We start from the raw sequence: 14,986 nt of genomic DNA, 5'->3' as shown, positions 1-14,986 counted from the left end.
TTTTAATAAATAAAGAATATATTTTTGAATTAAAATCATCTCATGCAGGTTGTCATCGTGACTATACTGTAAAAATCTTTCACTTACGCGTGAGCTGAATAGTCTCAACTGTGAGTAGAGCAACAGTACATGTACTTATTTAACTAAGATAATCACCATAGAAGCAAATCACTAAGCTTAGGTTGTTAAAGTCACTTTCTTTATGGACTTAAATATGAAGTGAAAAAGTCCAAGACAGCACAACAAGAGTTGCCACCTGACCGGTTTTTTACTGGTACTACTGGTATTTTGATGTCCCAAGCGGCATGTAAATAAGCAAAATCACCTAAAGCCAGTATTTTTAGCCCTTACATTTAGCAAATATAAATAGAAAGCACTTTTGTATGTGTTCTAGAGCTGTGTTAATGGTTTGTGACTAATAATTAAAGTAAAACACACAAGATGATGGATGGAATGTTGCACATTGGCAAAACATTCGCCCCCAGTCACAGATCTGGGTTTAATCCATCGTTATTTTGCTCACCACGCCACCCCAGTTCAGACATGGCCATATGCAAATCAGTCTGACCCTGTGCCTCATGGAACAGTCCAGTCCGAACTGCCAAGCCATGTCTTCCCTGGACCGGAATCAAGCATCCTGGGACCGGTTTCAGGGTTTCACCCCTCTTCAGCCAGGATAGCTTGACTCCAGTCCATTAACTGTTGTTTTTGCATTTGTCACTCCGAGTGGGATGGGTATGCTCAGACGCGAGTCCCGTGCTCTCCATGCCACTGGAATCAAGCTATCCTGGCTGAGGAGGGGTGAAACCCTGAAACCGGTCCTAGGATGCTTGTTTCCAGTCCAGGGAGGACCTGGCTTGGCAGTTCGGGCTGGACTGTTCCCATGAGACACAGGGTCAAGACTGATTTGCATATGGCTGGGTTCAAACTGGAATGGCATGGTGAGCAAAAAAACGATGGATTTAGCCCCAGATCTCTGTATTGGGGTGAATGTATGACATTGTTCTGCATTCTGTCCATCAACGGTTGTTTTTGCATTAATAATTAAAGTAAACAAAGACAGAAAAGCCATGTTACAAATGAATACATACGATTTGGTTTACAGTCCTATTTAGTCTCACATCCAGGCCTTTGTAGGCTCTTAAAACAACAACAACTGGCAGGTATTTTTTTCTTGCAAGTGTGCCAACACTAAACACAACTGAACCAACTACCATGCAACAGTACCAGGGTTGGATTGGGATTAAAAATCGGCCCGGGCAACCTAAAAAAAAAGTAGCCCACATTTGCAAATTGCCTTTGTAAAACACTGCTTCGGCGCAGTTTTATTAAAAAGTGGGGGGGGGGGGTAAAAAAATGCATAGATTAGTTTACACTGGTGAAACGTACCTCAATACAAGTGAGGCCACTTTTGCTCAGGCCCCCTGCCCCCGCTCAATATGCATATGTTAATAGGCCGGCCCAGCGAGAGAAAGGGAGTGACACCTCTGCCCTTTGATAAGAGGGAGGTAATGGGCGCCCATCTGCCTCCAGAAAGGCCACTCAGGCACCCACTGGCGCTATCCAAACAATGCAGACACCGCCAAATCGCCCCCAGACTGCTCAAAAAAGCAGCCCACAGCTGGAACTGGACACCGGCCCTTTGGGCATTGCCCAAGCGCCTGCGTTACCAATCCGACGCTGAACAGTACACTGTAAACTTGAGCAGTGGAGCGTGGAAAAGTGACGATACACTGTATCTAGGGGTCATTTATTTAGTTGTTTATATTGTATTGCGAACTACATGCCAAATGCACATTGTCATGCGACTTCGGATCAGATCTGCAAACTACTAGATAGTCCTAAAAACCCCAATCAAAATCAAGAAGTCAGTTTTATAGAACAACATATATCCCTTTAGGTAACAATCCTCCTCTCGGGGTTGTCCCTCCTCAAAATGATCTCTTCCCCTTCATAGATTAAAAAAACTCAAGCACCTTACCTTCTAGAAACTGGTCCAAGGCATGGTTTGTGTAGCAAACGACAAGGACGGGAAATGTTCGATGGTTGATCTGCCACACGTGGTCATTCGTGAGAAGTGCCTGCGCGATCTTCAGGCCAACATAAGTTTTACCTGGTAGAACAGAAAGGCAAATTACACTATGGTACCATGGACAAGCACTTCAAAAAGGACTGGTCGGTGTGGAAGAAAGACCGCTGCAAAGGAGTCAGCTAGAGATGTGTACCTCAAGAATATGACAATAGTAATATAGCACATATGACTGTGACTACATCACACATGCTCTTACACAATGTGACCACATCACTGAATCTCAATTACAAAGTCATAATGGTTGGCTTTACCACAATGTCATTGATTCCCCACAGGTTGTACCACAAGTGCTGTGTGATCTACTTTATGTCACCCAGGCTCTTAACAAAAGCAGATGATCATCAGAGGCTCCATCATACTGTCAACCCATCACCAGGTTCTAACACATTGTCACCACAAGATCAAGAATATTATGGTGTCAACCCATCAACGAAACTATGCCCAGTACCGTTAAAAGCGCAACTTGGACACAGTTATTTCAGCCTGTGCTGCTGGAGGATGGTGGAGGTGGTGAAAGAGACAGAGACATTGGGCCTGATTCACAAAGGGCCTCCACACTCGAAGGCCCAGGAGTCGTGGCAGGGGCCATGCACTCGTGCCGAGACCTGCGCTAGGAGAAACGGCATTGCGGAGGTTCTACTACGACTGCAAGGTCTTTGCCATGAGTGCGGAGGCCCTTTCTGAATCAGGCTCAGAGAGAGGAGTGGGAGAAAGAGAGAAGCGAGGAAAGTAAGCGTTGTGCTTAGGATACGTCCTATCCTTTATGGTACAGATTATGCAGTGTCGAGTGCATGATTCCATTTTCTCTAACTCATTACATAATTCTTACAATTTCTTCCCTAGCACATGCCTGCTATGGTAGTTGCTTTTTTGTAGATTATTCTAGCATGTAATCGCTTAACAGCCTCTATCTGGGTTTTCAGAATACAGAATCAATAGAGTACAAGGGATGCATATTTTTTGCGATATGAACTGTACTGCACATGCGGAAATCTGATGACGTGGAGAAGCAGCACGGGTGCTTACTCCATTTAGCTGCTGGACAGAGGTTTTGAATGCCAAAGCCTTTCAGCATTATGCTTGACCACGGCTACTGCATTTAGAATGTCAATTTCTCTGCCACATCGTGTGGCTCAAAATGGCACGTTTGCATGGGCGTTCCCTCAGATATTCAGGCGCCAAGTTGTTAATTCACGACCAAGGGAATTAAGACATCTAATATCATTGGAGCTTCACAAAGATACTAAGAAATGAAGGATTGTCTTACTTTCTGAGTCAGGCAATGGCGCTGGCAGTTTTTTTGCCTCCAGCACCATGAAGCCAGTGGTGGCAATATGTTGTCAGTCTACATATAATAACATTAAGCATGTAATCATGCCTATTGCCTTTGTTTTGGTATTCTGCTATAGCCAAATACCGTCTGACCAGTTCACTAACTGTAGATGTAGTTTAGTTTCGTTTTCTAGATTGGTCACATTGGAAATCACCCCATAGGCAGTCATTGACATTGGGCCTTTTTAAAAAATGTTATAAATAACTTTAGTTTCTCAGGTACTTTCCGGGATGGTGTATTGTTCAGAAAAAGGAAGTTATAATAAAGAGCTTTACAGTGAATGGGCAAGAGCCCTAGTGAAAAGGCATAGAAATTGGAAATCATGTTTTTAAAAGAAGTGGTTCCTCCTAACACTTAAAATAACTGCAAAAATTCTATGCTGCCCCATCCCACTTAAAAGACACATTCCCGGTTCCTGCTTGGTGTGCATCAACCTGTCCTTCAAGTATTTTCATACGATCTAGTGCAGGGAATTACATGGTGGATGAAACATGTTTCCAGTGATTGACGTACAGAATGACGCTTGCTCCTGCTACATGCAATGCGACCGATGGATGCAATATGAATGCTGAAATTATCATTAAATACTAATCTTCAGTGCTGGTGCTTTAACATGACACATCCGTGCATTTACCAAGGGACGGGAAGAGGCCGCCTGGCCATTTTCTCTTATGGCAACAAAAACTCAGCAGAAATGGTCATCTGCAGGACCTTGCCAGGTAACACCACAAACAAAGGCCAATAATTAGCATTTTCAGCTAAACAAAACCTAGTACAGCCACAAAGTTGTTTGACAACATACTTTCTGTGGATATCAACCCTACCAACCTCAGATAATGCAGGCCCTCTTTAAAACCTGAAGATAGCCATCAGGAACATGTAGAATCAGACAGAGAAATGAGTAGCTGTGGTGTAACAATCCTCACTGGACTAGCCATCAACAACGCATAGAAATCGGTATTGATCTCCCAGATACCGGGTCACAAAGCCTCGCGAAGATAAATCAGAAATCTGCTTCCACATGGCCAGTCCTATGTTTAAAGCACACGTTCGATGTTTTCGGGATCAAAAAAAATCCTAGTTTGTTCTGGAGTAAATCTACCACAATCATACATTTTTGAGAGTACTAAAATGATTGTCATTTAGGTAGAAAACTGAATGCATTAATGACACACAAATGTTTATTAGCACTGGCATCTTTTCCTTCCCCCTATAAATAATGGGTGCCACCTTCCCTACCTGGAAAACGACTTACTCCTACATTTGACATGGACAAATTTACAAGCATTTCTACATTGGTTAAGTATCTGCAAGAGGTAAATGCAGGCCACACATCTACTAACACGTATTTACGCCCCTTACGGTAAACCTACATTCCTTATTTCTACAGACGGACATAAATTATTACCCGTCCAATTCCTGCAAAACAGAAGGTAGAATTTACATTTGCAAAGTTCAATTTCTGCACAGCACTTAACTGATGTAAACATTTGTGAATCTGGACCCAAGGTTCTGTTCACAGCAACAGAGGATACTTCATTAGAAGCTGCTTCAGCTATTTACCGGCAGTTGAAAACATGCTAGATTTGTTTTGTTGGCATTGGGGTTGTTTAAGTGTTGGCTAACATGGAAACAACTTAAAATGCACTTGTCTGCCAAGTTTCAGATCAACTACTCAGTTGTTTCAGTAAGGTCTCAAATCTAACAAAAAACTACCCAACTTAACAATGGTATACTAATTAGTGGAGAGAGTGTGTGTCTGTACCCTTCACACTCTCTTACCTCCCTGGCCCTGTCTTCTTCACTACCCTCTGCTTTCTTGATTTTCAAAGCTCAAAATCTCTGGAGTTTCAGTCTCTTTCGAAACCTATAAACACTGTAAAAACGGAAGGAGTATTTACTGGATTCTTTTCATGGACATGAAATCACACATGTGTTCTGCAGACTACGTGAAACATAATGCAAGGCAATACAATGAAACTAATACAGCATGACCCACCACACCTTTTAATTTTTGGGGTTAAATTTAGATTTTTTTACCATCACCAATTTGTTCTAATCTCCAGATTACTCCACCACTGTTCTTTCATCCAACCACAAACTCATCCTCCCATTTTCTTGTTTCCCCCAGTTCGCTATCATTGCTGTTTAACTCTACCGCGTAGAGTTCCCTTCCTACGAGAGATTCCACTGGCTCATCACACCAGATCTATGACTAGGCCAGTTTTTTTTATAGGGTCACCCCCCCTCTATTCCTCTAAGTAGCTCTAGTAAGCACTTTTACACGTTGTAAGGTTTTTTGACACCTCCTTGTACATATTGGGCTGCACGCCACTCACTCACGTCCGTGCATGGTATGAGAGTGCGCCCTTCTCTGTATCTAGCTTGGATCTTCATGATTACTGTAACCTTCCCTAAATATTTTTCACTTTTTTTCCTCCCGTCTTTTTCACAGACAATTGTTAATCTCAGGTATAATCTAAATCCTGATGATGATCCCAATATCGCTTAACTGGATCGAAATGTCGTCGACACACAGTACCATGCCTAATGCATATTGCCGATTTATAAGTACAATAGCACTAGTACCAAAAATTGTGACATGGTCTTTGCAATATTGTTAATTGTCACTCCCCTTTAAATGTCTGAGTTTTTATGGTTTTTACCCTGCTGTTTTCCTTTGTATGTTGTCTCTTGTTTCCCACTTTCATTTAAGTTCCTTCCTATTATGTGATTGAATAAATATTCGGAAATTCTTCTTTGTAAGTTTTGTGACATAGAACTTATTCAATTTCTATGTATATTGTTAGATGCATTTTCAAACTAAGGGGCCTTTTGTTCTTTGAAAAACAATCCTTACCCATGGTCCCTTTTATACCTTTGGGTTACCTTGTCCTTGAAAACATCACAAATTTGTGGCACTTGGCCACAAGTTAATGTTTTTGTTAAATATTCTATTGATTTTGAGAAAAAGGTTTGCAATATTGCGATCATAGATTGAAAACAGACGGCACCAAGCTACAAAACATAAAGAGTAATCATGGAGCTTCACGTTTGTTCTTAGGATTAACCCTTTTTTCCAATAGTCTAACAGCATTTCATTTTCAGATGTCCTAGCTCATGAAAATGCTGCCAACACATATTGCATTCCAACCTCTGAATACTATCAGCCACTCACTTCGGTGACAATTGGTATGCCACCCGTTGCCACATCCTTTCTACCACGGAGCGCACTTTCAGATTTAGCAAAAAGGCCTACGGTTTCTTTTTCCCCCACACTGGACTCCTATTATTCTGCTACTTGCAGTGTGATGCTATAATGTTAGCTCAAGATTAATAATAAAATGGTGCTACAGACACTTCAACCAGTTCATTAAAACTCTAGGGTGCTGGTGGCTTTTAACGCACAGTGACCAGCATCTCAGTCTTCATTTTCACCACACACAAGAGCCAAGCAAAGTGAAGGTCAATCCGGTGTGGCAGCCATTCGACACAGATGCCACAGAGAACAGGCAAGCCCTCAAGGTGAAAGGCAAAGGCCAAGAATCATCAAAGATAAGGTTCTGGGTGGCACAAACCATGGTGGACTATTTTTCTGCATATTTATAGAGAGGAGCCTGTAAGAACCTCAAATGTCAATGGTACAATCCCATGTACCTTATAAGTAGGTGGACCCTGTATGTTTTGGTTCAAATGAACAAAAATATCACCAGGTAACATGCCGTGAATTGTGTGAGGTGACATCTCAAGACATTACTGAATTCTAAGAGGCAAGGGTCAGAGTTAAGTGCATATGTAAGGAAATGTGTTGTTCTCTGTGGCTCACCTGTTCCTGGTGGCCCCTGGATAAGGGCTAACTCCTTGGTGAGAGCAAGTTGTAGCGCCTCCATCTGGGAATCATCCAAGTGCAGAGCTTCTTTTGAAGGCCACTCTTCGGGGCGAAGAATGTCAATGGTGCGACTCATGTGCAAATGTGGAGGATCAACATGTGCCTTTTCTGCACCGGAGTCACTCTCGAGCAAAGATGTGAGATCATAGGTGCCACCCATTCGCAAATATCTGGGGGGTGCCACATCTCTACTGCACTCTACAATATATTTCTGGAAGGGCACATCCTCCTCCTGAATCTCCTGCAGACCTTCTAGGACATGCCTATAGGCCTCAAAGTAAGCCGTGGTCTCCACCATAAGGAAAGAGTCAGAGGGCTGGACTTCTGCCAGGAGTTCCTGGCTTTTTTCAAAGCGCAGCTGCACAATTCCATGCTGCAGGTCTTCTAATTCACGGTTCGACACAGTTGCAAATAAGAACGTTTCAAAGTTGTCCTTGGACATGCAAACCAAGGAGCCATATATAAGACGCTTGGAGTTCTGCCACCTAACAAACTTCAGGGGTTGCGTGTCGAACTGTACCTTGTAGACAATGCCGGAATAGGAGCACATGGGAGCAATGATCCGTGTATCAAAGTAGATCCTGATGTCATCAAAGCGCCTCTTTCGCAAGCCCTGATCTTCATAACTCTCAAGAAGCTCCATGATGCCTTCTCTAAGGGGTCTGACAAAGTCCTCCCTCAGGAGGCGGAAGTGCGTGTCCAGGTAGATGGAAGTGCTTTCATATCCCCCACAGAGCATGTTGGGACGAAGGAAAGGTTTGTCATTCTTGTGAATCTCATTGTATGTAGGGTAAATGGTAACTGTGCGGTAACTATCCCGGTCATCGTCCTCTGAATCCAAAACAGTGTAGGTGTCAACACGAAGTGTTCCTTCTCGTCTCCTTTCCTGCAGATGCTGAATATTGGTTCGAATTTTTTCCACACTCTTCTCCACATTTTCTGCAATAACCACCCCAGATGCCCTCAGGATATTCATTGATGATGGTAGGATAGAAACAAGCATGGACGTTTCTTGGACAGAACTTGCTGGGAAGACACTCACCAGTTCCTGCAGAAGGGAAACGATGTTCCCAATGTGCACTGGATACTGGTGCCTCCGGGCAGGTAAATACTCAGTCATCATGCCCACAACATACTGGGGAAGACACATCTTGAGAAAGTTTGAATCCTTTAAAATGCCTAACAGGTGCTGAATGCTCTGACGGTCCATTTTGGAGCTACATGCCTTGCACAGCACCTGACAGATGAGCTCCAGGAAATTAGGTTTAATGGCTTGCATGGAGAGCAGCTCCTTCAGCCCAGAGTGGGATGCAAGGGTGATGACCACTTCAGAGGGATCTTTATCAAGGAGTTCTTCCAATGCTTTATAGCCCAGCCTCCTCACCTGCTGAGGTTGCTCGTGGCCCTGTGCTGCATCCTGGAAACAAGGATTCCCTTGTGGCGGAACCCTTCGCTCTCTGCCACCATTGTGGTTCTCATATCGCTCTCTCCTTCCTTCGTTTTCAGGTCCATTCCTTTGCCCTCTTCCTCTGTTATGGCCTTGGCCACAGTGGTTCCTCCTAGCAGGCTGTGGGCCCCTCCCTAAAGGGTTATGTCCATCATCACCTTGTAATGGACCAACTAAAGGGTCAAACTGGGGCGGAGGGTTTCTTCTCGGAGGGCCCACTGGATGGTTTCCTCTTAACTGGTCTGCCCCGGGCGGGTATCCTCGTAGTTGGTCTGCTCCTGGTGGGTGCTCTTGTAGGTGATCTGCACCAGGTGCATTTCCTCTTGGTTGGTCTGCACCGGGCGGGTTTCCTCTAGGTTGACCTCCTCCTGCTCGGTTTCCTCTCCTTGGAGGTCCACCATTCAAACGATCTCCAGGCGCTGAAAATAAAAATAAAAACATTTAAGATACGTCTAGAAACATGAGGACCTATTCACAAAGACATTCTGGAGTTTGTAAAGTAGTACTTCTTTACTTACTCTTTTTCATGCGTTTGTGAATTGGTCCCAAGACATCAAAAGTCAGGATAAAATGAGCATATTCAAGGAATATTCATATACACTAGGTACAAATAGAAAGGAATGTACCCTCTGTGCAATTTTACAAATACACAGCTAAAAGTTTCCAATTCACAAAAGGTATGCGAGTATGTAGAAGAGTACTTCTGTAGTACTGCTTCGCGTACTCATAAACGCAAACTATCAGAGTCTTAAGTGCCTCATTTAAACCAAGATCTAAGTTAGAAAGTCAGAAATATAGCCAAGTCCCACTGAAATCAGTTTAAAAAGTTGAAAGGCATCATCACTGATGTTGTGCACATATTAGTTGTATCTGCAAAAGGTTAAAATAAAGCTATTGCACTTCTCATTTACTCTGATCCATTGAGTTGACATATGGAATCAAAGACTAAAATAATTCCAATGGCATGTGGAGCCAAGACAGTATAGCTGATTTTTTTTTCTCTTTAGGCTTTGGCTAGTCTTCTCACTAGGGCCTCGGAAGCCCCGCTGACTCTTCCATTGAATATAAGAATAAGTTTGCTAAACTATTCAAGAGAATGCACAACATTACAGTTGGCTATAGTGCTTAACTCAGGAAAAGAAACAGTAGGTGTGGTTCCTATGCAGCAAAATAACCATAAAGTGAGCATATTGCATGACTGCATATTACATAAGTCATGGGGTACGTCTTCATTTTTAGGGGTGGCTCAATGAGAAAAGTGGCTTTTTGCATAACCTACTGTTAGCAAATCTTTAAAATATACAGAGAGCAGTGCTTTGACTCCACCCAGAGGAGTCTATCCCTCTCACCATATGCTATTGTCTATTTGGTGTATCAGTCTGTGGGAAGCGTGCCCTGCAATGCATGAGGGGCTATTTACAACTCAAAAGTAAACTAAATTGACCCTTCATCTTAGGCATGCAATGTATACAAAAAACACTTTTATTTTTCACTGCAGTAAACTTCTTTTTAATTCTTCACCTTCAACACCACCACCGCACCCAAGCCCGTCCCGCGCCTGCCACGACGGAACTGGAGCAGGGTCACAGAGGAGCACCTCAACTCCACCATCCGTGAAAACACCCCCAGGGCCACGACCGACACCAACTCCGCAGCCAGGGAATTTCACCGTTGGGTCGCCTGTTGCGCCGACAAGCCTACACCTCTCCGCCACCCCGCCAAACAACGCCCTCTGAAGGCCGCCTGGTTCACCGCAGAACTTCAAGAAGCAAGACGCTCCTGCCGATGCCTAGAGAAAACCTGGCAAAACCAGAAACCCACAGAAGCACAGAACAACCACAAGAGCGCCCTGAAGGAATACCACCAGCACATAAGAGACACCAAACGGACCTTCATAAGAGAAAAAGTCCCGACCAACGCTAAGGAACTGTTCAACGTCATACAGCACTTCGCAAAACCCACCTGCGAAGCCACGGACGTCACACCCTCCCAGGAACTCTGCGACAAGCTCAGCTCCTTCTTCCATCTGAAGATCAAGGTCCCCTAAGACAACTTCAGCGAATCAGCACAGGACACCACCCCCCTACCCACCACCACTGCCACTGATAAGCCAACCATCACATTCTGGGACCCCGCTACCGTCGAACTCATCACCGCGACCATGAAGAAAACTCCCTCAGGAGCCCCAACGGACCCCTGCCCATCGCACATCTTCCACAGGGCCCCACCGCTGTCATCGCACCCGAATTAGGACGGACCATCAACGCTTCCCTCAGTTCCGGCATCTGCCCAGACGACTGGAAACGGGATGAGGTGAAACCCCGCCTCAAGAAACCAACGGCCGACCCAACAGACCTGAATCCTCATCCTCGGACCCTGCACCTCCGCCTGGGACAAAACCTGGTGGCCCACCACCCAGGGGAGCCCACACACCCCTACAGACCATGCTCGGATCCTCGGCATCATCCTTGACTCCTCCCTCTCCATGACCCGCCAGATCAACGCCGTCGCTTTCACTAGCTTCAACTGCCTTCGCATCCTCCGTAAGACCTTCAAATGGACCACCCCCCGACTGCAGAAGGGCCGTCACCCACGCACTCATAACCAGCAGACTATGGCAACGCCCTCTACACCAGAATCAACAGAACTCTTCTACACAAACTCCAAACCAGCCAGAACGCAGCTGCCAGACTCGTCCTCGGGACACCGTGTTACGAGAACATGACCCAACACCTACGAGGCCTCCACTGGCTCCCCATCGAAAAGAGGATCACCTTCAAACTTCTCACCCACGCCTACAAATCCCTCAACAACATCGGACCCAAATACCTCAATGAGAGAGTATCCTTCCACGTACCCAAGAGGAACCTTCGCTCCGCCAATCTCGCCCTGGCAGAGGTCCCCCGCATCCGCGGACAGAGAACCGGCGGGAGAGCTTTCTCCTACATTGCAGCCAAGACCTGGAACAAGCTCCCGGTGAACATCAGACGCTCCCCGACCCTGCACACGTTCAGGAAGGACCTCAAGACCTGGCTCTTCGACTGATCTGGAGCCGCTTCCCCCTCCCCCCAGCACCTTGAGACCCTCACGGGTGAGTAGCGCGCTATATAAACCCCTGATTGATTGTTAAATGTGTAAACCAGACAAATTGACTTTGTCAAGGGTTTTTTTGCCAAACTTCTTGGATCACACCTATGTTATTATTCATTGGATATGGTGTATATAAATTACTGATAAAGAAAGAAACACATCACCCCCATACTTGCTTTATGTCAGCCGAAGAAAATATATATTTTGCAGAATCTGCCCTTTCCCGCAATAGCAGCACAATGCAGAATTTATTTCTCACCTCTTCTGTTACCATTGGGGGGGTGTTGTGGACCCTGCCAGGGCCGTCTGTTGGGGTGGTTACCATCCATTTTCTCAATGCTGGTAGGCAGGTAGGCTCCACTTTAGGCAGAAATACACAAAAATGAAAGAGTGAGTGAGGACCGTAGGGGCACAATTAAGGATTTTTTGCAGAGTCAAAGGTAAGAGAGAAAAAGGTCCAATGAGGTCAGAATCAGTGGCAATGCAGGCAAACTGAACCGACAAATCAAAAACACTGGTGCTCTAATTCTCTTTCTCTCTCTCTCTCGTTCTCCCTCCCTCATTCCATGAAATATCTCTCTTGCTCGCTAACAGTCTAACACCCACATTGCACTGTCACGGTCTAGTGAGATACTAGAATTTTGGAGGTGACACCCCATTTGCAATGTTCCTACCTAATTTGCTCTATCTATTTTGTCCCCTTCTTTCCTCTCCATGGCCCCACTTTTCTATCTCTTCCGTGTTCGTTCAACACTTTGTGGTTACCTTATGGTGGGTAACCTACTCTTCAAATAAATAACATAGATGGTGGTAGTTTGAAGACATAGGGGTCCGTGACTCTCTAGTTAACACTTTGGACAAGAGCGATGCAAGCCATACTCTAACACCAAGCGGATAACAAGCGAGTAGCAAGGCTATAGATGGCAGTGGGGGTGCCAGACCCTGGCAGTCAAGAAAAAAGTTTGATGGTCTGACCCGGCGACAGTTGTATTCTTCACTACATCGCACTCTTTGCACTCGGAGAAGCTTACTCACACCGTAGACACTGATAGGGCAGTTAAACACCAAAGAGCTCCTCCTATTATAGGAGTTGTAACCCACACCACAACAAGTCGTTGTAATTTGAGGAGGAACCCTAGGATGAAGCATGCCACCTCAGGCTGGGTGAGGGTTCTCATCCTAAAAAAAAACGTGCTTTTTCTTTTGTCAGAAACATGGTCTTGTTTTGAGTTTTTTCGACATTCAATCCAGTTTCAGCTGTTAGACCCAGGTACATTGTTGTGATTGTCTATGTCTTTGGGAGTTTTTACCTGCTGGTCTCAAAATACTCCCTGGCCCTTTTTATGTTATTTGATGCCAAATGACACTCTCAAGCCCAGGCTCACATATAGTGGAAAATGTTGACTGAGATGAGGATGTGGCTTAATAGCTAGAGTGGTCGACTTCAGAGCTGGGGAACCGGGTTCGAGTCTCGGCTGGGACACAACATCCTGTGATTCTGGACAAATCACTTAATCTCCCCGTTCCTAACAAAAATTAATGTGTCCTCATGTAACGCAACTGGTGCTCATGTAAAGTGCTCTGATACCTTCGGGTCGAGTTTGCGCTATATAAACCTCCCCCCAAAAAAGGCTCCGTAAAACCGCCCCTGCACAAAGACCTATCAAATGAAGGTGAGAAGAAAGTTGGGTCCTGCTGAACATTAGAGAATACTGCATACTCTCTGTATCACCATCTCCCACCTGCTTACAGAGCATTCATTGAGAAACACTTGACTAGTGGGCTTTCTGCTGAAGGAAATATGCTGTGCTTGCCCTATAGAGGCTACTGAAACCCTTTAATCCTTTCCTCTCTTGCTTTAGGTTTTAAAATATTTAGAGTCTTAAAATGCTGCCTGGAAGTGTGATGCATGTGCATGAATAAGTATTCAATTTTTCATCTTTAATAAAATCTGACAAAAAGGGAGAGTGATATTCATTATTCAAAACGTTGCCAAATTTGCAACAGCTTTTTACATATAACAGTTTATATTTAGACGAGCACCCCAAGACCTGGATACAGGAAACATGGAAGGATATCGGAATACAAAGAGGCGTATAAATTGGGACTGATTGGGGGGGGGGGAGACTTGGAGATGGAGAGACTCGAACAGAGAAAGAAATACACAGGGTGACAGGATAATGGGATCTACAAATATGGAGAGGAACAGACACAGGAAGTGCAGATAAACGACACACAGAGGTGCAAACGCAGTTGAGATGGACCCAGGGAACACAGACCTGGAAAGACACAGATACTAGGAAACAAACACAGGAGAATAGGAAACAAACACAGGAGAATAAGAAATACACAAACGATGAAGAACAAAAAAACAGAGACATGGGTATGGGGTAATAGGAAGCCATAAACAAGAGGCAGAGCAGTAATACACAATGAGAGAGGGACATGTTAACAATTGGAAATCAATAAATCGTGGACAGTAAGGTATAGATACTGGGACAGGGAGATACAACACAAGGAAAGGGACAACAGGGGTCATATTACATTAAAGCGGCACGCAGACCGGATTTGTGCCAAGCATATATTGAGACTACATGCAATATTACAAAAATAAAATGCACTTCCTTTAGTGCAGACACAAACTTGCACCTCCACTGGGGACAGCACTTCATTGAAAGCTGGAGCAGCAGTTTGAAACCACTGGATTGTCTGTGGACCTGCTGTAATACCAAAGGGCCCCGGGCACAAATATAAGAGGATGCAAATGGCCATTGCACCCCTCAGGCACTTTAGGTAAGGAGTACCCTGGTCAGTGAATTGTTGCTGGAACTAAAGTAATTCTATTAAGTTGTATTTATTTATGATTTTCTACAGTACAGCAATACCTAGAAAGATGTGAGGTGTACCTGAGAAGTTAACCAGAAACGATATAATGCAAAGAGGCATCTAAAGAGCGTTAACTCTGTAGAATAATACATCGGGGGGGGAGCGAAACCCCCAGGCATTATATTAGCAGATTAGTTGAGGTATAACCTGGGCCACTGGAATTATGCGGCAGGACAGGGCCAGATTATGCGGGCAGTGTTCAGTAAATTATGCTGCAAGAAAAGGCAAATAATGTGCCATAACGCAGCA

At 44.6% G+C, this 14,986-nt stretch overlaps 1 protein-coding gene across 2 annotated transcripts in view; it reads right to left on the bottom strand.

Moving 5' to 3' along the window:
- ZNFX1 (zinc finger NFX1-type containing 1) overlaps window positions 1-14,986 on the bottom strand; it is a 98,037-nt gene that overhangs the window by 70,053 nt on the left and 12,998 nt on the right. For both annotated transcript variants that reach the window (XM_085619399.1, XM_085619400.1), the window contains exons 2-4: window positions 12,111-12,211; window positions 7,252-9,180; window positions 1,982-2,113 (exon numbers count right to left, since the gene is read on the bottom strand). In XM_085619399.1, coding sequence (XP_085475525.1) covers window positions 1,982-2,113; window positions 7,252-9,180; window positions 12,111-12,180 — 2,131 coding nt within the window. In that variant the 5' untranslated portion in view covers window positions 12,181-12,211. The remainder of the gene's footprint in view (window positions 1-1,981; window positions 2,114-7,251; window positions 9,181-12,110; window positions 12,212-14,986) is intronic.

This window comes from Triturus cristatus, chromosome 7, assembly GCF_964204655.1.
Source record: "Triturus cristatus chromosome 7, aTriCri1.1, whole genome shotgun sequence".
NCBI classification, from domain to species: Eukaryota; Metazoa; Chordata; class Amphibia; order Caudata; family Salamandridae; genus Triturus; species Triturus cristatus.
The sequence above is the reverse complement of the archived record's forward strand: the minus strand, read 5'-3'. Positions and strand labels throughout refer to the sequence as shown.